The sequence below is a fragment of the Periophthalmus magnuspinnatus genome, chromosome 3 (assembly GCF_009829125.3).
Source record: "Periophthalmus magnuspinnatus isolate fPerMag1 chromosome 3, fPerMag1.2.pri, whole genome shotgun sequence".
NCBI lineage: Eukaryota > Metazoa > Chordata > Actinopteri > Gobiiformes > Gobiidae > Periophthalmus > Periophthalmus magnuspinnatus.
The window spans coordinates 36,481,352-36,503,600 of NC_047128.1; the positions used below are offsets into that span (position 1 = coordinate 36,481,352).

Sequence of the window (22,249 nt, forward strand, 5' to 3'; positions counted from 1 at the left end):
GACATTCTGCAGCTGCAATTTAACACCAGGAAATACAAGCACATTAATGAAGTCACGTTTTAATTCACACAGCAGTTAGATTGTTCTAGATGCATCCACATTTGCTTTTATTCTTCAGTTTTCTGTTTTGGCTGAGGAACAAACTCTTTTTCCTTCAAAAACACCTGCCTGCTGCTCCCATCTGCCTCCAACTCAAGAACTTTTGGAATCCTGTCTCCTTTTTAGACATTTTATAGTTAAATATAAAACAATTTTCAGTTTTAGCGGCTCAATTTAAGCCGAAATTGGAACAAACCTCTCAGTAAGTTTACTAATGCTGTGTTCAAGGCCATCAGGGATTTGGACTATCTTCAGAGCAACAAAACTGAATCAAACTGGAGGTAAAAAACAAGATAAAGCCTTGATAGTTGAGCATAAATAAAAAGTGACCACAACCACACATCCAGAAAGCCCAGGCTGAACTCTCTGCTTCCGTTTACCTTCTTCCTCTCCAAAACCCTGTGAATGACACGACCTACAAACAGCTGTATTATTAAATATTTATTCAGCTTTACTTTTCTCACTCCATACAATCTCTTATAGAAAACGCCGGGTGGTGACACTGAACATTTTGGTCAAAAACAATAAAGAAATCCAAAGAAGAAGTGGCTTACCTGAATAAAATGTTGAATATTTTCAGACATAAAACATCTAACCCTCGTTTCATTTTTGTTTTGTCCCTAACAACTCCAAACAAGCGACTCAAAACTCAGCAGTTTATGCAGTCATCCAGAACAGAAAGTCTTGAACATAAATTAAACTAAATGTGTAGCTAAAGACAAACCAACTTTAGTAGAAAACTCTTGATTATCTGGACATGATAAAGAAAAATCTAATACAGAGGAAATAAGAAAAAACAGGAAAAGTGCTATTTTAATTAAACTTTGCATTAGCAGAAAGTCTTTGTGGAGCGACCATTACCAGCAGCGTAGACCGTTTCCAAGCAGCAGTGTCTGACTCTGACCCGCCTGACGCTAAAGCTGCACTGTGGAACATTTCAGGAAGAGTCTGCCACAAAGTCTGTAACCTGCAAAACTCCATGAAGATGTGACTGCTTTGTTTGGAATGTTCCACACTATGGCGTTAAACTTTTACATCTCCACAGAGTCAAAAAGTTAGATCTGTGGAGAGGCGACTTTCCTCACAGTCAGAGGAGTAGTGTGTGTTTTTTTATGTATTTTTGAGCAATAACAGCTGTAACTGAATAATGCCATACTGTGAAACATCCTAAGCATCAACATCTCCACCTGAAAAGTGACACAGTGCAGCTTTAGCTCGCGGTGGGACAGTGCGGAGCTCGTCCTGGTGTCGTCTTCTGTTCGATGGCTGAAGGGCTGTGGTGTTTTTTTGGAGGCTACTTGCTGTGATTGAACATTAATGGTGAAGCTCCATCAGGCAACGTAGTGGTACTGGTTTGGAGTCTCTTTGTCTCGCTCCATGTAATCTCTGTCGATGAGAGACTCGATCCTCTTCTTCAGGTCCCCCGGCTGTTCAACGGAGAAAGTGTCATTTACAATCAGCTGCTCTGATACATTTAATGATGAGAATATTTGAAGAGGAAATGCTAATATCTTTGGGAAAGGAAAGAAATGGTTTGAGACAGGAGTTAAAAGAGGCCATTTTTGTTTGGAAAGACAATCCATCTTTGAACATCAGTGTGTGTTTTAGACGTCATGTATCTCCTGTTTATGACTCTGTCCTCAGACCTAAATCAAAACACAATATCCAGAATGCTAATGTGTGTGAGAGCGTCCAATAAGGCCCTGAACGACTATGCTAAATGTGACACACTTCACACTTAAGCTAGGTCTATGGAGCTAACAGAAACTAAACAAACAGGTGTGTTAGTTTCAGTGTCGTTAGCGCCCCCTTCAGACAGATATAAGGCAGTGTCCAGCAGGAATCTGACCAGAACCAAACCAAAGCCAAACGTCTTCACTCTACAACTTTTGTCCAGGAGACAGATTTAAATATTTTCTTTTTCTATGGATCAGACCAATCGACTCCTGGAAAACCGCACAAACTCAAACCAAGAACGACCACATCGAGTCAGGGAAGTGAACCTTGTGATTCTTGTCATATCATTAATGACACTGTGAGAAAACCCTTAAATACTTTCACTTTTTTAATTTGTAAATGATGCAAAAGGCCTGTACTACACACACTGTTCAGAGATGCATTTTTCATGTGTCTGGGTTTGGCTGAGAGAAGGAGAAATAACCTTATTAAATATCCAACTGTAATTACATCTACTGTTTGGATGATGTCACTCTCAGGCCGGGCCGGAATAACAGGCTCAGCGCTTTATTTTGTAATATTACAATGACAATCTTTGGTCCTGCATCAACTCTACATGACCACAGGATGTAATGAGCGGAGAGAAAGCGTCATGAGGTTTAAATGTGTTCATGTGTTTGTCTAAGTCTACGTTACCTTGACGGGAAACTTGAGCTGGTTGTAGAGCTCAGAGACGAGGAGGTTGTGGCTCAGTGTTTTTCTCATCTTCATGATACGAACCACAGCTGCATCGATCTGATACTGTCTGTCCTGGAACACGCGCTCTGTGGTGCTCACCTGCTCCTCCACCTGAAGACCACGCACAGAAAAAACACATTATTACTCTTTAAAATTAAATCAGTGTTAAATTTAACTTGACAAAACATCAGATTGTCAACCTCTGGGTCTAAAATGCAGCCAAAAACCACATCCTTTTACAACGCAAGGCAAGTTACAAATAAGAAAGAACCATATCCTCTCTCCCTGATTTCAAATGATTGACAGGCGGTTTAATCAATCAGAGATAGACATGGTCCATTTGAGTCTAAACAAACTGTGGCTTATGAATAAAAAAGAAAATAACACCTAACACAGAGGACTGACAAACAAAGCAGCAAACTAAGTCTCAGTGTGTATAAACGTCACAGTCCTGCACTAGAGGCTCGTCGTACCGTTTCTTTCATCTGAATCTGGTTGATTTTGATACGGAAGAGTTTATGTTTAAAATCATTGTTGAAGTTGAATCGATCTCCATCCTCCACGTCTTTCCCTCGAGGCATTTTGTTGAGGACTCGAGCTTTTCCACAGGCCAAAGACTGCAGCGTGCGCCTGAGCTCGCCCTCCTCTGAAACAAGACGCATATTTAAGATCATATCGGACCAATACATTTCAAATTACACAGTAGAGCTCGTTAATCTAATCCACAGTCAGGCGTGTGATCAAAGGTTTGTATTGTTTATGAGCATGAAATCAACACTGAAAGACATCTCTATTTTATTTGTGAAAAGAAAAAAAATAAATCAAATCAAAAACTGAGATCATGAGGATTCCCTTTTATTGCCCAGTCCTATAACACATTACATAAACGATATAATAAAACTCTGACCGATGCCAGTGGCTGTGCGTATTTCCTCGATACTGAATTCTTCTCCCTCGTTGAACATCAGCAGCACCAGCGTTTGGAACAGAGACACCTGGACCTCCTTCTTCCCCTAAAGTTTAAAATAAACATGTTAAATCATGATCATGACACAACGCTGTGCTGTGATTACCTCTTTAAACTCTGCCTTGAGCACAGCGTGGCCCAGTGTGGGCTGCCACTGCAGTTTCCTCCCACTGTGTTTGCCCAGATAAAAGAGCTTAAACACCTCCTGGAGTTTCACCATCTGCAGGTAAAAACATGCACACATTTATAGTCCATTCTATAGTTACATAAGGTACATTTTCTACAGATAATATTCTGTTAAAGGTGCACTGTGTAACTTTGCTCGTCTCCATGGAAATGTTATTGTTTTGCCTACACAGTGTCTGCCTTCATTTAACTGGGAGTGAATTCATCTGTAACCTGAACATATTAATGCTTTAGTGTGGAACATTTAAGACAAAGCAGTGATATCCCCATAGAGACCAGCAGACAGTGGACCCTCTGCCAGAAAACTTCATGGTTATTTAAAGGTCCACAGTGTAAGTGTTTATCTGATATGAAAAGTAAAGTTTGCACAGTGACGTTTATAAAGACTTTAACATGTTCGTCTGCACTAAACCTGACAGTTCAGCCTTAACATCTTTGTCCCACTTCTCCATGAACAGTACCTCCGTGGGCAGGTGCACGTCCATGGGGGTGTATGACGGCCAGTAGCCCATAGTGAGGATGTTCACAGTCAGCTCTATGTTGCTGGGCTCACTCTGGTTCTGTATATACTGTAAAACACAGAACACTTTATGTACTTCACTTACATTATTATTGGATTTGTGGTTAAGTTGGTAATTACCTGTTTGAATTGAATCATTATGTCTTTGGACAGCTCCATGTCTTTAAACATTCCCTCTAATTTACTTGTAAAAGCTGCTCCACACTCTGGTAACAACAAAAAAAACACTTTACCTTTGATATAAATTCTAAACAGTTTCAACAAGCAACACATTGAAATATAAATGTTATATTTCCATTTCACAAACCTATAATTAATCAAACCAAATATACAATTAGAGTTGTCTGCAATAATATTTACCATGTTTAAGCTTGGACAGCATGGACTTCTCTGCATCTACAGACGCACTTTTGCCAACCAGCAGTCGCTTTGCAAGGTCTTTCTTGTAAAAAGCCTCAAACACATCCTTTCCTGTAGGTCAAAAGACAATGAGCTCATGACACAGTTATAACAATGAGTAGTAACACTAAACAAACAAGGAAATTTGCCTTTGATGCTTCATTTCACACATTTTAGCAAAATTCAGTCTGAGGAGTGTGTAACTAACCATGAATGAAGCGAAAGATTATCATGATCTTGTCCAGAATTCGCTCCAGTTCCTCTTCTGTTGCCTCCTTGTTTCCTGCTCTTAGCTTTGAGTCTACATATTTAGCTGAAAAAAGACACCAGTAAATCAAATAATGCTTCAAAGAAAAAAACAAAACAAAACACAGGATAATGTCTGACCGATGAGCTCAGCAGGTTTGTTGGGCCTTTTGTTAATAAAAGTTTCAAAGGCTTCCTTCATTGAATTGATGAAACCCTCGTTTCGAGCAAAACAATTGTGAGCCACATTGTCCATTTTGTCTTTAAAGTCCAGCAGCTCCTGCACCATGTCCTTGTCTTTCTCTGGTGTACATACAATTTCACTGCCAAAAGACTAAAGAAGAGAAAAAAGATAAATGTATTTTTAATATTCACAATATTTTAATTATGCTTTAATGATGTATTCACTTTAATGTTACCTTAATGTATTCTCGCCAAAACTGCAGCAACGTAAGAAGTCCTCCTTTGACTTTACTGAAGAGCTGATACAAAAGAGCCAACTCAGTGACCCGATTTTCATCCAACAATGTGCTCAAACCTGAAAAACACAAATTCAGAAATAACATAGACGTTGGAGCTTCCAGCATGTATTCTTTGTGGAAAAAGTCTCACCTTTGTGAAGTATTGCGGTCAGATGTTCTCCTAGTAGTTGTTTTTCAACACAGCTAATGAGTGGTTTTCTGCAGAGTGTTTTTAGATGCATTAGGTATTTGACTTTGATTTGAAGTTCAGAATTCATCTAGAACAAGGACTTACTGGGTGCTTTGATCGAGGTAGCTCACGATACGATCATTCTCTTCTTCAAGTCGTCGAGCCACGTGGTGCAAATACTCAGGCACCTGGACATATAATAAAATATAGTACATTTAATTACATAAACCTCTGAGTGGAACAAATGTTGCTGCTTTTGATCTGTAACTTTTAAGAGTGAGAAAATCCAGATTTAACTCACATCTCTTTCCTGCATCAGCCGCTGTCCCTCTGCTGCATACAGACGGTTGGTCTCAGACAAAAACTTCTCCTCAAAGGCTTCCTTATAAACCTGAGAGACAAAGGCTTTAAACACAGGTTCATGATACATTATTTAGTACTACCCATTACTAACACTTACCTGCAGGTCAGAGAGCATGCCCAGCAGACTCCTCAGGAGACTGCGATCTACTGTCTCTCCATTTCGCTCAAGCTCAATTTGCTCCAAAATACCATCTACAGTACGTTTCTGAACGGCCGTATCGCTCACAATGTGTGTGCGGAACAGCTCTAGACCAGTGTCCCTGGAACAAAAAAAGACAACACTTCAAAGAAGGGATGAAAGCGAGCAAGGAATAATAAGAGAAAGGTTATTACCAAATTGAAGGAAGCAGAGAATTCTGGAGAACATAGGTTCGATCAAGAAACAGAAAAATACTCCGGATCATTATCTATGGGTAGAAATATACCATTAGGGCCTCAGGTGATCAAACCTGATGTGTCCGAAATACTAAACCTTACTGTTTGTCTGCAGTGGTCCTGCCAGCAGCGATTCATTCGCTTCAGGAAGGACAGGTTGTCTAAAGACTCTGTGAGCTCATTGTTAAGACACATTAACTTCTTAAATTTCAATACTTTATATTGTACTTCTGTAATTTAATCAGACTTTCAGCTCAAATTATTATAAAAAAGGATATTCCCTGAACTGGTGGATCTGAGCCTGAACATGGTCCTCGCAGACCTGCCGCAGCTGTTTGTACAGAGTTGGAGACACTTTGTAGGAACACAGGTTTTCCACTGCCTATAGACAAAAAAAGAGAAACAGAGACATGTTATATCAAGATGTCATAATCACTGTGAAATAATTCAATACATACATATCATTTTTATAATGACATACCTGATAGAGCTCCTCCAGATTGTACTTGATTGAAGTGCTGTTTTGAATCGCATTCACTGCTTCTCGTAGTTTCAGCCATGTGTCTTCTGTGTAATTCTCTGCTAGTTTGGGCCGATCTAATAACAGAAAGAAAAATATATTGTAGTGCAAAGTTTTACATGATACAAAAACTCCATTATTTTCAACAGGATATTTTTGTAAACTATTCAATAAGAAGCAACAGCTAATACAAGTCTTATAACTGGATAATGAACTAGAACATCACAGAGGTGGTACTATGATCCATAGACCAGGACTGACATAACAGAGGCAGTTCTATGGATCAGACCTGAGGGATTACACAGACATTACACAGACATTACACAGACATTACACAGGTGGCATAAACACATTATTATAGAATGCTCAAATATCAAAGCAACAGAAGAAACAGCCTGTACTTGTCTGACACTTGGGCCTGATGAAAAACAGGTGTTGTACCTTTGAAGTTCTTAATGACTAGTTTCTTGGAGGCTCCTGCTTTGGCCGAGCCCACAGAGGTCCGGGGCATCATCCCGTTGGAGAAGCTGGCTCTCTTTTCCTGTCGAGTGTCTTCTGCCATTATCAGATTAGCGCTGGGACTTAACACTGTGTTGTTTTATTTGTTTTGCTAAGTTCAGTTTGTTTAGTCGTTTGTTCACACTCACAACTTCATACACTTATAATTGGACCAGTGCATAAAGTGTCTCATTAAAAACAAATAAAACAAAAACCCCCGTAACGTTATTTAACACGAAAACCTTCTGCTGACAGCGAGGTAAACAGATAGCTACAGCAGCACGTTAGCTCTGGCTAACACGTTAGCACTGGCTAACACCGTGCGTGTTTTCATAGCACTTTAGCAATAGCCTCCAGAGCTAGCCCGTACCTTTTCCCGCCAGTACATCCTGATAAAGAGTCGGGTTTGGGGCTGTTTGGACTTTAGATAAATTTGTAAAAGTGACATTGTTCGCGCGGGTGTAATAAACGCTTGTTACTAGAGTCTTTCTTTACCCGACATGGCTAGGCTAAGCTAACAAAATGGCCCTTCTGCGCTGCTCTGTGGGACAGGTGCATTATGGGTGAGAGAGCCGCGTTCATGGACACTCTGTAATTTATCCCGCTCTTCTGTAACTTTACTTAAACTCGGTATTTAGTCTACTTTTTACGGTCTCCCATGGTCCGTGTTAATTATATGTTGAAATGCTTATATTTTATATTAGAATTTAGTAGCTTTTGTTCTTCAGTCTTGGTTTTATGTGGCGGTGTTTGTGTAAGGTTCATGAGTGTCTGATGTTTTAAACACAGCACAGGTTCATTGGAGTTAGCGTCAGGGCGGCGCTGGCTCTGGACACAGCAGTGAAACACACTTTTGTCCTGTCAATGCGGTCTTTACCCGGGCCTTCTGCTTCTAACCCCGGGACAGGGACATGGAGGAGCCTTTTCTGCGGGAGGTGAAGTAGGTTTGGCGGTGTCTGACCCCAGCCTTTCCTCGGAGAGTGGAGGTATGTTTGCGGCTAACGAGCAAAAACGAGCAAAAACAAGAGGAAAAGACCAAAGGAAAGACAAGCAGCAGGGACAGAGAGATGGACAGAGACATCAAGCACAGAGAGGAGACAAACAGAGTCCAGTGTGTGGGACAGACTGGAGTAAAGTCTGAAGCACAGCTGTGTCTGCGTTATTCCACTGTGTCATTAGCAGCTTAAAGATGCTAGCTCAGAGCACACAGCTGACTGCTCTGTTAGCCCTGAGCCCTGAGCCCTGAGCCCTCTGCCTTTAGACTCTAACTCTAGATCTACACACATCTACAGACCCATACAGGTCTTTTATAAACACAAACCATATTTACAGATTGTGTAGTTGTGGTTTAGAGCTAGCATGCTAGTTAGCCTGCTTATTTGCATACTGACTGTCTCTGGTTTTCTGGACAACTCTGGAGGTAATTGATCAGTGATTTAGTTTTTCATGTTTCACATCCTGTTGTTAAAGGTCAGTGTCACTGTCACAAGAAGAGAAAAGGCAAGACGATTTAGATACAAACTTTGAGTCAATAAAAAGACCCTAAAAAGTCTTGAATAGTCAATTACATGTAATAATAATCAGTTACATAGTTAATAGAATGTTTTTGTTTTTTTTCAGTGATGATAAATAAAATTTCCACTTCTTTACAACAAGAGCAAATGACAGTCACTTTTAAAATGTGAACTCTATTATCTTGATTGTTTTGTCTGCAGTGTCGATGCTGCTGTTGAGATGAGTGTGAAGGCCTTTGAGCTGGTCCCCGCTGTGGAGCGAGAGCTCCTCATGGGAGACAAGGCTCGAATCAACATTGAATGCATTGAGTGCTGTGGAAAGCACCTGTACATCGGCACCAATGACTGCTTCATCCACCATTTCCTTCTGGAAGAGGTCACTTCTTCAAAGGGAAAACTGAGTTTCTTGGCTCAAAAGCTGCTTCACAAATATCTGGGACTCAAAAAGCCGGTTGCTGAGCTGCGGGCTGCGTCTGCTTTGGAGCGATTGATAGTGCTCTGTGATGGAGTACTGTTTCTTGTTGACATGTTGACACTAGAAACTCCCTCTGGCGCTGGAGGAGCTAAAATCAGAGGCGTCACTACGTTCTGCATTAATGAGAACCCAGTCACTGGAGATCCATTCTGTGTGGAGATGGGGATTCTTTCCTCCAAACGGCGGACAGTGCAGATTTTTATGATTTATGAGGACCGAGTGCAGCTGGTGAAGGAGGTGAACACACCAGAGCAGCCTTGTGCCGTCTCTCTCGATGGATACTTTCTGTGTCTGGCTCTCACTACACAGTACATGATCCTGAACTACAACACTGGAGCCAACCAGGACCTGTTTCCCTACAACAGCGAGGAGAGAAAGCCAATAGTGAAGAGGATTGGCCGAGAAGAGTTTCTGCTGGCGGCACCAGGCGGTCTTGGTAAGATAAAAGGAAGAATTTGTATTTTGAAGATTCAAGAACTTTGTCTTAATTATTAGTAATATTTGTAATCATTTTATATGTTCACATTATGTGCCACCTCCAGGTATGTTTGCGAATGCAGAGGGAGTCTCCCAGCGCGCTCCGGTGAACTGGTCTGAGAGCGTGATGGGGGCTGCGGTTTGCTTTCCTTATGTTGTGGCCTTAGACGAGAGCTTCATCACTGTCCATAGTATGCTTGACCAACAGCTCAAACAAACTCTGCCTTTCAGGGATGGGCATGTTCTCCAGGATTTTGAAGGTATTTGGTGACAACTTCTCTGTAGCAACTTTCAGTATTTGATTTAATATACTCTAAATATCTGTGTGTTTTATAGGAAAAGTCATTCTAGCGTCCACTAAAGCAGTATACATATTAGTGCCATTGCCCCTCGAGAGACAAATCCAAGATTTATTGGCCAGTCACAGAGTGGAAGAAGCCCTGATTCTCACAGAAGGAGCACAAAGGAATATTCCCAAAGAAAAGTTTCAGGTACATTTTCATTAGTAAATGTGCTCACTTACCTGTTAAACATGAGTTTAATTAGTTTATGTTTTTTCTTCCCAGATTTTGCACAAAAGGATCCTTCAGCAGGCAGGTTTCATACAGTTTGGCCAGCTTCAATTTCTGGAAGCAAAAGAGCATTTTAGGTAAGTTCTCCAGTTTTTCTTATTGGTGTTTTATACCACAACCAAATGCATAGTTTTCACAAATGTCCGTCATGTGCATCTCTCAGGCTGTTAATCAGTTTAAAACAATTACACTGTGTACCAGCAAAGTCACTAACAAATAACATTTCCAACGTGCTTTTAACGCCATATTCAAGTGACATATCAGCCTATGCTTTATCTATTAACCTGTGTATTTCATGTTTTTATGTTTTGTTTTTTGTTTTAGAAAAGGGCAGCTGGACGTTCGGGAGCTCATCTCTCTTTACCCACTGCTGCTGCCTTCCTCTTCCTCCTTCACTCGCTGCCATCCTCCTCTTCACGAGTTCGCTGATCTAAACCACTTGGCTCAGGGTGACCAGGAAAAGGTCCAGAGGTGCAAGAAGTTCCTCATCAGTTACTTAGGAGAGGTAAGTTTTGATTGGTTGTCGTTAATCTTTGGTAAATGGTTAATGTTAAACTCTGACTCAGGTGCGAAGTACAGAAGTGGCCAACGGCTGCAGAGAGGACGTGGACACTGCTCTGCTGAAGCTTTATGCTGAACAGGACCACGAAAGCCTTTTAGATCTGCTCGCCTCTGAAAACTTCTGCGTGTTAGCCGACTGTGTCCCATGGCTAGAGAAGTACCACAAGTGAGTCGCACACATTTGAAATTTGATCAACATTGATATAAAATGGTTGACTTATTATCGACCCTTCACTGATGAGCATCATGTAAACAAGCTTTTTATTTCATACATGGAATGGACTGTAATGGAATAGTGAAGCATAAACAATATAAACTTGTCATTTTTGTTCTTTTTCACTCAGATATTTTGCACTAGGGCTTCTATACCATTACCACGGTCAGGATTCAGCAGCTCTTCAGGTATATCTCCCTAAAGCCACTAAATAATTCCATATTTCATGAAAACGCGCTCACTTTTCTCTTCCTCCATTTTTAGCTGTGGATCCGTGTGGCAGATGGAGATTTGGAGGATGCTACGAGGTCTGATCTGTTTGAATACATCATAGACTTTCTCTGCTCCTGCTCCAATCTGGATCTGGTGTGGAAGTACACAGACTGGGCCTTACGCAAAAATCCCACTGTAAGTTACTGCCTTCATTACTAGACTCATAAAAATAATTATAGTTATTGCCCTTCATTATTTCACTTTAAATATTTATACTATACAACTTAACTATTCACTTTACTATTACTATTTACTACAATCATCACTGATCAGCTTGGGGCTCTTTAATCAATGGTTCACAGCCACTTGTTTGTAAAAATGTGATTTGGAGCAGTGTTCAGGCTGAGAGGAAGAAATTTTAAATGGTAAAAAAAATATTAAATAAAATTGATCAATACGAGGAAAAGACTGATGCACTTTTTGTCATGTTAAGCCCCAGCACAACTTTCAGTCCACCAAACATCTCTATTAAATATGACATGTGTCTTTATAATTGGAAATGTTTATTTTTCTTCTTTTCAGACAGGTGTCCAAGTTTTCACTAAAAGAATTGTCAGGAAAAACCACCCGGAGCCGAGTCCTGATGATGTCGTGACGTATTTGACGAAACATCGTGAAGCTCTGCTGCTTTACCTGGAGCACCTGGTCCTCGAGAGGCAGATTCAGGTCAGAACTCACCAAGAACCAACATACGACCATTTTATGCTAAGTTCAGCACGTTGCATCTTAAACGCTCTGTGCAGGAGCAAACTGAGGCATTATGTTGTATTTTTAAATCACGTGGACATGCTGTGGAGAGAAAAGGAGACTACCTGCTGTAGCTGTTATTTTTCTTCAGTCTTGTGCTTATATTTGCAGAAGGAAACATTCCACACTCACCTGGCTGTGCTGTACCTGGAGAGAGTTCAGGCGTTGTTATCGGAAACGCCGGTGGACGAGGGGAAGCTGCTGAAGGCTCGAGACAGACTCCAGGCCATGCTGCGAGAGTCTAACCTTTATCGTGTTCAGTATGTTTTAGGTGAGACTGATCTCTATAGAAATAAGGTCTCAGGGTCTTGTATTGATGCCCATTGTGAATGTCAGTCACAAACCAACTGATATAGCAGTGTTTCCCTCTGTAATATTCCATGCACAGCAATAATATCTCTGTGGTGGACCCTCTGATGTTACAGTCCACCTTTTAAATGAGTTGGACTGTAACATTAGAGGTTAGAACAAGTGGACGAATTCCAGGTTTTACAATCCTCACTCATTCTGAACTAAACCAACTGCACCGACACTAATTATATACAATCAAATTAAAAATATGTATTGTAAATGTAAATGAGCACATCTTTTTCAAACTGCAAAAGGAGACATATTTACTGTGATCCTTTTTTTCTCATGTATTTGTAGGTAAAATAAAAAACTGTGAAAGTCTGTTGTTGGAGCAGGCCATACTCTACGGCAAACTGGAGGAGCACGACAAGGCGCTGCACGTTTTGGTTCATGAACTCAAGGATTTCTCGTCTGCGGAGGCTTACTGTATATGGTCCTCTGAGTCCCGGGACAGTGCTTACAGACAGAAACTGTTCCACCTTTTATTAGGGGTGTATTTAGACACACAGTCCCGGGGCGCGTCAGCAGGGGGCGGTGGGGAGATGGAGATGGCGGCTGTGGACCTTTTGAACCGTCACGGGGAAGTGTTTGATGCAGTTCGAGTCCTGAATATTCTCCCTGAACGATGGTCCCTGCAGTTACTCAGGCCTTTCCTGGGACGAGCCGTGCGGGCCAGTATGCACGCCAGCCGCACCTCCCAGATCGCACTGGGACTCGCACGCTCGGAGAACGTACAGCTGCTGCACGACAGGGTAAGGGTTTTGTGTCCAGAAAAATAATCTAAATATTTATCCAGTTTTAGGTTGGACTTCATACTGATAAGTTTGTTACTGAATGCATTTGACACTTTCAGCAGCGACACAAATAAATAACAAATAGAATCTTTTCAAAATGGTTTGGTTCTTTTGTATTTCTGACTTTAATGTCCTTCAGGAACCAGCTATTTTATTGTTACTATCTACAGTTTTGTTGTATTTAAAAAGGAAAATACAATACAACCCACGACGGCGACTACTATGGCTATGATTACGACTGCTACTACTACAACTACTACTACTACTACTACTAGTGGCAGTAGTACTCACACTCTTCAGAGACGCACAAATATAAATGACTTATTGCTGAAGAGAAAAACAAAAGGTTAAAATAAGTTACATCATAATAGTCTCAGTGATGTCGTCTCTTTCCCAGATCAGTTTGTCTGTTTATTTATTGTTTATATTGTAATGATCTGATATTTTATGTTTACCTCAGACTTCTTTTTGTTGTTCCTGTAACTGTTGTGTTGTTGTTAATGTCTCTGCTTTTGTATGTGACCCTCTCCTGACAAGTTTATGTGTTTATGTCGGTTCTTTTGGTCATTTACTGGTCTGTTTTAAAGACTGTCTCTCTTGAGGTGAGGCTGCTGTTGTTTGACTTTTGTTTTGTCGTGGGTTACAGTCTACAATCGCCCTTCAGAAAATAAACAACCAGAAGAAATTTGACATGTTTTCTTACACCAGAACACTATATTATCCCACTTCTGACTGTAGCGAACGTTCTGGTGTAAGTAAACACATCAAATCTGAACAGAAGAGCGACTGTCGACCGTAAACCACGACAAAACAAGAACAAAACAACAGCAGCCTCACCTCAGCAGAGCCAGTCTCCAAAACAGACCAGTAACTGACCGATAGTAGGGTCAAATACAAAAGCAGCACGTTAACAACAACACAACAGTTACAAGAACAACAAAAGGAAAATATCAGATCTGTACAATATTTTATTATGTGGTAAACTTCATAATTGATCGACCCAAACTCATAAACCACTTCTGTGTTTCTTACAGTTAAAGGAGAGGAAGAAACCCATCTTTGTGTCTGACAAGAAGGGCTGTTTTATGTGCCACAATACGTTCAGTGAACCGGAGGTGGTGTGCCTGCCCGGGGGAGTGCCTGTCCATACGCACTGTGTCGCCGACCGAATCCAAAACTCCCCCTCCAAAAAACATTTAACTAACAGCAGTAACCACACGTGAGACTTTGAACTCGGCCATTGTTTCAGAAGCACTAAACCCAAGTCTTATTATGAGCGTTTTTCAGAACAAGAAGCACAGAAAGTGAGTGCAAAGTTACAAGAATCGAGACGAGTTTGGGGACACACTGGGGACGGGAGAAGAAAAGCTGTTTTACTTGCCTTGAAAAATAGACGTGTGATCCATTCATTATGTAAAAGAGGTCAACGTGGGATAAAACGAGTTGAAAATGACACAATGCACCATATTTGTTCTACTCTGGGGCGATTATTGCATGGACTTACTAAACACATCTACGGTTTCAGTCTCATCAAACACACATTTATGTCACATGTTTGGAGTTAAAATGTGAAAATCATTCTGTTCTTTCTGGGATGTGCTTTTTGCTGCTTGTATTTTGTTCCATTTACACTATTTTAATTCATAATTTCCTGACAACGCTTTACGTTTTCATGTTTTGGAGCTATAAAGACGTTTGTGCAATAATGAAAGCAAAACAAAAACCTGAGATTATTTATACTGTCAGACTGGCCGAAGCCAATACACGTGTTATATCATTAAAGCTGCACTGCGTAACTTTTCTGAAGGGACATCTGCCGTCAGCTCGTCTCCAGGGAAGTCGCTTTGTCTGGAATATTTCGCAGTAATGCATTAAACTTGTCTATCTTCCGTTTATTTCATGGCAGGTGTTTTTACTTTGAGTGGGCTCGCCTCTACGCAGATCTGAACAGTAACTTCACCTGTTTGTGTCCATGGAGATAGATGCGTTTAATGCCATACTGTGAAACTTCTCCGGCAAAGCAGTAACATCTCTTTGGAGATGTTCCATCAGAAAAAAAAAAGAAACGAAACATGGTGCAGCTTTAATTAAACTGACAGAGACCAGATTGTGCATATGCGTTGTTGCTCTACCAGTGAGCCGAACAGCACCATGGCCTTGAGTTTGGAGCTGATCGTTTTCTTTACTTCATAGTTTCTAACACAGTTTATTCATTTTCCTCCGTCTGACTCCAGATTTTAAATGAGTCTCAGTAAAAACTAAACCCAATGAATTTGCCTTGAACAGGAAGTGAACCGTGACCTTTGACCTCTTCAGGCTCCGCCCTCGGCTTCTGTCTATGACTCTGAGTTCAGTGTAACAGCACAGTTGTATGTGATGTTTTATCTGTAACGCTTTTGTCTGACTTAACTAAAACAAATCTACTCTGTATTTAGACTGATTCTTTTTGTCAGACTCATTCGTTCACCTTCACGTGTTTCAGCTTCACGTGTTTCAGCTTCTTCCTGTGACCTTCCTCAGTGGCGCTGTAGTGACGTGTCAGTAGGGGGCGTAATCTTCTGTGACGCCTCCTCCAGGCCCCGTGTGTGATGAGGTGCACAGCCCCTCGTCCTGGTTCATGCTCTTGGACCTGCGACTCTCGACGCTTCTCTCGACGCTTCTCTCGACGTTTCTCTCGACGTTTCTCTCGACGCTTCTCTCGACGCTTCTCTCGACGTTTCTCTCGACGTTTCTCTCGACGCTTCTCTCGACGTTTCTCTCGACGTTTCTCTCGACGTTTCTCTCGACGTTTCTCTCGACGCTTCTCTCGACGCTTCTCTCGACGTTTCTCTCGACGTTTCTCTCGACGCTTCTCTCGACGTTTCTCTCGACGTTTCTCTCGACGTTTCTCTCGACGCTTCTCTCGACGTTTCTCTCGACGCTTCTCTCGACGCTTCTCTGATCCACTGGTGCTTTGTTCCAGTGGTTTTGTCTCAGATGTTGTTGGTTTCAGATTTTCTTCAGTCGTGAGACACTGTCCTGGACAAAGTGACTGTAGAGGACGTTCATTTGTCCTTTTGTCTGACACGTCTGAGGAAAACTTCAGGAAGGAGCTGAAACATAAACTGGATAAACAAAAGCTCCAGTCTAACAAAAAGAATCATTAATGCTGAGTTTAAACCTGAAGACAGAACGAGCCTTTACCAAAGGTTGTGTCTCTGCTCTAAACCATCATCATTAATGTTCATTATAATCTCATAAAGTTTAAAGGACATTGGGTTATTTTCCAAATAAACCTTTTACAGGAAAAAGATTTGCCTGTTTCATTCTGTTTCTGTAATGTGTTTTAAATGTATAAAGAAATATTATTATATTAGAGGGAAATATGTTTAAAATGTTTTCAATGAGCTGTGCACAAACAGTTTAAGCCTCACTGTCCTCGCTCCTGTTTTCATTTTTACTTTGTTCTGTTTATTATTTAAAAGGTCAAAGGGCAATGTACAATACTGACAATTTAAGAAAAGATGTTTATTTAAAAGAAAAGAGTCTTCTCCAGACTTGAGGTATGTTACACTTTGGTTGTCACTTTACTCTTCGCTCTCGTCTTTACTGTTTTACTCTCGTCTTTTTACTTTGGTTCATCTTTAACTAAACATCTTCTGAAACTTTGGCTTCATCATCTCCAGAGCCGTTTTGTCGATGTTCTGAGTCAGGTCGCTGATCTTCATTATGACTTCATGTGCTTCTTTAAACAGCTCCTCCCCGAGCTGAGCTTTGACACGGTCTCTCCAGACGCACAGCTTGGGACGTCCCACAAACACGTCCACGCCGCTCCCTACAGGCTGGAGGAGGGAGGGTCTGGGTGAGTAAAGATCTACAAACAATATACTGCAACTTTCTTAGAGCCTGATATATTTATGTATTAATACTTTTAATCAGGTTGAAAAAGTAAAAGTAACACAGGTTTGAGATCTCCAGACCTGGATGAAGTCTGTATAGTGGAACATTCCTGACAAAGCAATAATCTCCATGGAGACCAGCAGAGGGAGGACCTTTATTTAAACCTCCTCCTTCTTCTTCTTCCAGGCGTTACCTGCATGACCTCTGCTATCGCCACGACGTCGGCCACAGAGATCTGGTTCCCGATGATGAAGGGTTTGTCCTGGAGGAAGTAGTTTTCGAGCAGAGACAGAGACTCGTTCAGTCCGTCCATCGCGGCGTCCATCTTCTCCTTGGGCGCGTCACAGCCCATCATCATCGGAAACACCACCTGGACAAAGAGCCAGGTGTGTTTAGAGGGAAGAGTAGGAGCGTTTACTGAAAGACTTTAATATATGTGTGTTATGAAGGGACAGGGAATAAGGGTCAGTTAGAGCTGGAGAAAATGTATTGATATTTTTCTGACAGATTTTTTATCACAACTAGAGTCTGCGATGTGTGAATAAAAAGTATAACTGCTCAGAGCTCTCACTGTAAACAACTACAGAAATATGAACAGATAAAGACAAGAACTGTCCATTTCTGAATGTTTGTAGACGTCAAAACTACAGGTACAACAAGATTTTTAAAAAGACAAATGACAAAACATCTTAGTCTGAATCACAAAAGCTGCAGTGATTTACATAATGAGATCTGTCCTGCAGCCGTGGTCTCGGGTCCAAACTCAGGTCCAAACTCGGGTCATACCTTGAGCAGAAAGACCTTGGAGCCGGTGGTGCGGAGGTTGGTGTGTTGCCAGGACAGATACTCGTTGACTCGAGCTCTGGGCTGCAGCTCGGAGGGAAACCAGTGAGTCGGACCTCTGTGTTTTTGCACCATGTAGTCCAGGATGGCAGTGCTGGAAACGACAGGAACGTTCACATGTCGTAGTCAGTAATCAGTTTTTGTGATTATTATATTTGCCGTGTTGAGTGCGAGTGATTTCCTGTCCGAGCTCCTTTCAAACACAAGAAAAGACGATGAGAATGAAGTGAAAAACAAACACAAAACGCTCAGATGTTTGTGAACACGTCTGTAGAGTCTAAACTTCAGGATGTTCCGGCTTTATATGAAATAACAAGGAATATTTTGTGATTTGGACAAAATACTCTGCTGGAAGTGTCTGCGATTTGCCCATTCAAAGTCTGAGTCATACACAGAAGGATTCAGGAAAAAGACTGAATTATCACAGTATTTACAATAATGTGCAATGATCTAATAAACCATAAATATGATTAAACATCTATGAGCCACATTATAAGTGTTAAGTTAAAAATGTGCAGTTTGAAGTGAGAAAAAATCTTCACTGATTTATTTCACATTTGTTTTGTGTGAAAAGAATCGTCTGATAGTTTTTACTGATGGGACTTTTGGCTCTGAATCTTTTGGATCTGTTGGTTTTATTCGTTTTATTAAAGAGCCGTTGAAAAGACTCTCTCTGTCACAGTTTATTTATACGACAGAAGCCAAGAGGACTCATTTGAACGATAAACTCATCAGACAGACCTTTTTAATGGTTCAAACTGAGAGTGGGAATGTTTTTATCCAGAGAAAATGATGCAAGATCCAGACAAAACTACAACAATAATCAGAATAATTAAAAACACAAGCTCTCTGTGTTGTGTTTTCTGCTTCTGTGTTGATTCTTGTGCTGGTTTAATATTTATCTGGATAAAATGCATCAAAATCCATCCATCCATCTTCTTCCTCTTATCCGGGGCCGGGTCGCGGGGGCAGCAGTCTAAGCAGGGACTCCCAGACTTCCCTCACCCCGGACACGTCCTCCAGCTCCTCCGGTGGGACCCCAAGGCGTTCCCAGGACAGAGAGACATAGTCCCTCCAGCGTGTCCTGGGTCTTCCCCGGGGCCTCCTCCCGGTGGGACATGCCCAGAACACCTCCCTAGGGAGGCGTCCAGGAGGCATCCTGAGCAGATGCCCGAGCCTCAGCTGCTCCTCTCAACGTGTAGGAGCAGCGGCTCTACTCCGAGCTCCTCCCGTGTGACCGAGCTCCTCACCCTATCCCTAAGGGTGCGCCCGGCCACTCTGCGGAGGAAGCCCATTTCAGCCGCTTGTGTCCGCGATCTTGTCCTTTCGGTCATTACCCAGAGCTCATGACCATAGGTGAGGGTAGGAACGTAGCATCAAAATTAGAAAAAAAATTAGATCCGGTTCCCACTGTTCACGTTAAGGAGCCGTTTAAAAGAGCCGACTCCTTCACGTCACTAATATTTAAACCAGATTTGCTCATTTATTCTGAGCTCATTTTTATACATTTATTTAAGTTACACAAACACGATTAAACGTGTCTGTAAATTAGACTCATTCATTTAAGGCAAAGACGTGAGGGAAAAGTGGTTTGACTTTTATCTCTAAAATAAACTAAACTAAAGATCCATTAAAGTTGAGACTGACCTTTCTGTGAGGATGAAGTCTGCGTCTTTCATCACAGGGACTTTTCTCATGATGTTGATTTTCCCAAACTCTTCGCTGTAGTTCTGTCCTGAAATGAATCAAAACAAACAGTGAGTCTGTACTCGAGTACTTTTAAGAAACTGTGAAACAGGCCTCTGCGCGATCTGTTTATAAAGTTTAAATATCTGCACAATCTGAGCCGTTACACACAACAAGCACAAGTATTTAAAGTATTTACAAGTATTTAAAGTATTTAAAGTATTTAAAGTATTTACAGTATTTGTATTTACTCCCACGTGTCTGTGCTCTGGTCTAATGAGTAAAAACAGACGCCTCAGCGCCTGAAAAACAACCTCATGTCCATAAACGTCATAGTCGTACTTGTTGTTGTAGTCGTAGTCGTTGTTGTACTTGTTCAGTTTCACTTTGAGTTCATATCCACAAAGAACACACATTATTTTAAACTCCAGGCTCATAATGTCTCATGTTTGAGACACTGAGTCACTTTCATCAAAAAGTAAAAATAGAGTTTGAGGATGAAGAGAAAAGTCTCGAGGTGAAATCAGTTTTAGAATCGACAGGTTTGTGTTTGGATGTTGATTTTTCACGTCTCTGTTTCTCTGTGGAAACATCATCAGTGTAAAAAGTGAACGGCAAATAAAGTCACACTGAAAAAATACAGGTTTGTATTATGTCTCTGTCCTCTTTTGTCCTCATGTGTCCCTCAGAGACTCTAGGCTGTTTTGTCCTCTTTTGTCCTCATGTGTCCCTCAGAGACACGGCTCTGTTTTGTCCTCTTTTGTCCTCATGTGTCCCTCAGAGACACGGCTCTGTTTTGTCTGAGCATTTGACCTTTGACCTCTTGCAGCTCCTCCTCTGTTTGTTTTGTTTTATCAGGAGGAAACTCCAGACGTTGACCCTGGGGACGCTCCAGTTTCAGTGTGAAAAAGTCCAAACGTCCAGGACGAAACTGAGACACTGAGACACGAACAAAGAAAAGTCTGGAAAACGGATTCATTTTTAGGATTTGTTTTAATAATTGTATAAAACTGTCCTGTCGATGTTTGTTAAACTTATTCTTTAGTTTTATTTAACTCACACAAACATTTTATGACTTTACTCTTTTATTATTATTGACTTTTGTTGCTTCCTGTTTCTGAAAATGAGTTTAAGACGTAAAAAGTTGAAAATAACGTCACGTTTTTGTCACAGACTTTAGAGTTTGGGCCTAAATCCTGCAGCTCCTTTTATTGGAACTGATTTAATAAAAAAATAAGGTCGAGAATCTTTGACAAAGTGTTTACTGATTAAAAGTCTTTATAAAAAAGGACAAATGCCACTGTTTAAAGGCACAGTATGGAACTTTCTGCATGATCCCATTTAAATACAAAGTTAAAAACATATTTTGAAACATTCTCCATGGAGACACTTTAAAGCCACACTGTGGAAAATTATAGCCAAAGGAACAACATGAAGTTAACAGTGAGTCAGGTTTGTGGAGATGCGAGCTCAGTCTGTTTTTTAGTGAAATTAACAACAACAAATCTGTGAAAATTGGGACCTTTGCCAAAGTGATTTAAAAGAACATTTAAAAACAAAAACAGTTTTTGACAGAAAAGTCTTAAAATGTTGCATAAACGAGAAGCTCAAACCCAGACACACAAAGACACAGCAGATTTTTACCTGCGGATAAATCCACATGTTTGAAATCAAACGGGATGTTCAGAGCTTTGGCCACGAGGAAAACGGACCGACAAGGCTGAGAGCACAGGTCCAGGTACAGCTCCATCAGGTCCGCGCGGAGAGACAGGTCTGTGCGTGAGAGAGGACCAGGAGAGACTGAGGTCTGTGCGTGAGAGAGGACCAGGAGAGACTGAGGTCTGTGCGTGAGAGAGGACCAGGAGAGACTGAGGTCTGTGCGTGAGAGAGGACCAGGAGAGACTGAGAGGACTGAGGGAGGACTGTGCGTCAGGCGGAGAGGAGTGCGCGCCGCGTCACGCGGAGAGGACTGAGGTCTGTGCGTTGGAGAGGACTGAGGGAGGACTGAGAGGGGACTGTGAGAGGACGCTGCGTCACGCGGAGAGGTCTGTGCCTTGGACAGGTCTGCGCTTTGGACAGGTCTGCGCTTTGGACAGGTCTGCGCTTTGGACAGGTCTGCGCGCCGCGCGCAGGGGGCGCGTCGCGCGGAGGTGCTGCTCTGGAGACTCGTCCCCGTGTCCCAGACCCCTCCTCTCTCCTGGACGTGCGTCACGGCCTGTGTCTGATAAATGGGGCTGACAGATCAAAGGCAGCGCGGCGTTGTGGTTGAGCAGGTCGACCTTTGACCCCAACCAGGCCCAATATTTTGTAAACACTTAGAAGATCATCACATCTGTATCTGCTTTACTCCTGATTAAGTGTCCGACTAAACGCTGTGGGAAAAGTTACCCCCAAGAATTTGAAAGCGACAGATAAACTTAAACATGTTGAAATGTGATGCAGCCTGTTGGTCTGGACAGTGGTCCATGTGCTGGACAGTGGTCCATGTGCTGGACAGTGGTCCGTGCGCTGAGCTGTTCTACTCACAAACTCTTTAAATGTGCAGTGTTTGGTCATTTCTGATTCTGACATGGACCAACCTCCATAAGACAGAGTCTACAGCACTGGAATGAGATTTGAGACAA

The 22,249-nt window shown here is 41.6% G+C and overlaps 3 protein-coding genes across 3 annotated transcripts; 1 reads left to right on the forward strand and 2 right to left on the reverse strand.

The window, feature by feature from the left end:
* Positions 1 to 525: 525 nt before the first annotated feature.
* On the reverse strand, positions 526 to 7,780 carry cul4a (cullin 4A). The gene is made up of 20 exons (XM_055230357.1): positions 7,183 to 7,780; positions 6,703 to 6,818; positions 6,499 to 6,603; positions 6,324 to 6,392; positions 6,180 to 6,253; positions 5,944 to 6,106; positions 5,785 to 5,874; positions 5,589 to 5,671; positions 5,445 to 5,512; positions 5,252 to 5,370; positions 4,974 to 5,166; positions 4,795 to 4,899; positions 4,548 to 4,658; positions 4,308 to 4,393; positions 4,129 to 4,236; positions 3,588 to 3,701; positions 3,422 to 3,527; positions 2,988 to 3,160; positions 2,473 to 2,625; positions 526 to 1,526 (listed from the first exon to the last, which is right to left on the reverse strand). The coding sequence occupies exons 1-20, from the start codon at positions 7,301 to 7,303 to the stop codon at positions 1,431 to 1,433; spliced, it is 2,253 nt and encodes a 750-aa protein (XP_055086332.1). The 5' UTR covers positions 7,304 to 7,780; the 3' UTR covers positions 526 to 1,430.
* Positions 7,781 to 7,784: 4 nt separating this feature from the next.
* On the forward strand, positions 7,785 to 16,502 carry tgfbrap1 (transforming growth factor, beta receptor associated protein 1). Its single transcript, XM_033991769.2, has 13 exons — positions 7,785 to 8,225; positions 8,955 to 9,664; positions 9,771 to 9,965; positions 10,042 to 10,196; positions 10,272 to 10,354; positions 10,602 to 10,782; positions 10,844 to 11,004; positions 11,183 to 11,240; positions 11,317 to 11,460; positions 11,848 to 11,991; positions 12,184 to 12,343; positions 12,721 to 13,175; positions 14,252 to 16,502. Exons 2-13 carry the CDS (start codon positions 8,974 to 8,976, stop codon positions 14,438 to 14,440), a joined length of 2,616 nt encoding a protein of 871 aa, XP_033847660.1. The 5' UTR covers positions 7,785 to 8,225; positions 8,955 to 8,973; the 3' UTR covers positions 14,441 to 16,502.
* A 205-nt stretch (positions 16,503 to 16,707) lies between these two features.
* On the reverse strand, positions 16,708 to 21,500 carry gstt1a (glutathione S-transferase theta 1a). Its single transcript, XM_033985764.2, has 5 exons — positions 21,270 to 21,500; positions 19,587 to 19,674; positions 17,883 to 18,033; positions 17,290 to 17,466; positions 16,708 to 17,038 (listed from the first exon to the last, which is right to left on the reverse strand). The coding sequence occupies exons 1-5, from the start codon at positions 21,373 to 21,375 to the stop codon at positions 16,841 to 16,843; spliced, it is 720 nt and encodes a 239-aa protein (XP_033841655.1). The 5' UTR covers positions 21,376 to 21,500; the 3' UTR covers positions 16,708 to 16,840.
* Between the last annotated feature and the right edge of the window lie 749 nt (positions 21,501 to 22,249).

Bases quoted from the DNA above. Each gene is read 5' to 3' on its own strand.
- cul4a (XM_055230357.1), bottom strand. From the start codon at position 7,303: ATGGCAGAAGACACTCGACAGGAAAAGAGAGCCAGCTTCTCCAACGGG. The intron at 5,371-5,444 runs GTGAGACTTTTT...TGTGTTTTTCAG, and splicing joins GACCGCAATACTTCACAAAG to GTTTGAGCACATTGTTGGAT. The intron at 4,659-4,794 runs GTTAGTTACACA...TTTGACCTACAG, and splicing joins AATCTTTCGCTTCATTCATG to GAAAGGATGTGTTTGAGGCT.
- tgfbrap1 (XM_033991769.2), top strand. From the start codon at position 8,974: ATGAGTGTGAAGGCCTTTGAGCTGGTCCCCGCTGTGGAGCGAGAGCTC. The intron at 10,783-10,843 runs GTAAGTTTTGAT...ACTCTGACTCAG, and splicing joins TCATCAGTTACTTAGGAGAG to GTGCGAAGTACAGAAGTGGC. The intron at 11,241-11,316 runs GTATATCTCCCT...CTCCATTTTTAG, and splicing joins AGGATTCAGCAGCTCTTCAG to CTGTGGATCCGTGTGGCAGA.
- gstt1a (XM_033985764.2), bottom strand. From the start codon at position 21,375: ATGGAGCTGTACCTGGACCTGTGCTCTCAGCCTTGTCGGTCCGTTTTC. The intron at 19,675-21,269 runs GTAAAAATCTGC...GATTCATTTCAG, and splicing joins ACATGTGGATTTATCCGCAG to GACAGAACTACAGCGAAGAG. The intron at 17,467-17,882 runs GTATGACCCGAG...CTCTTTGTCCAG, and splicing joins CCAAGGTCTTTCTGCTCAAG to GTGGTGTTTCCGATGATGAT.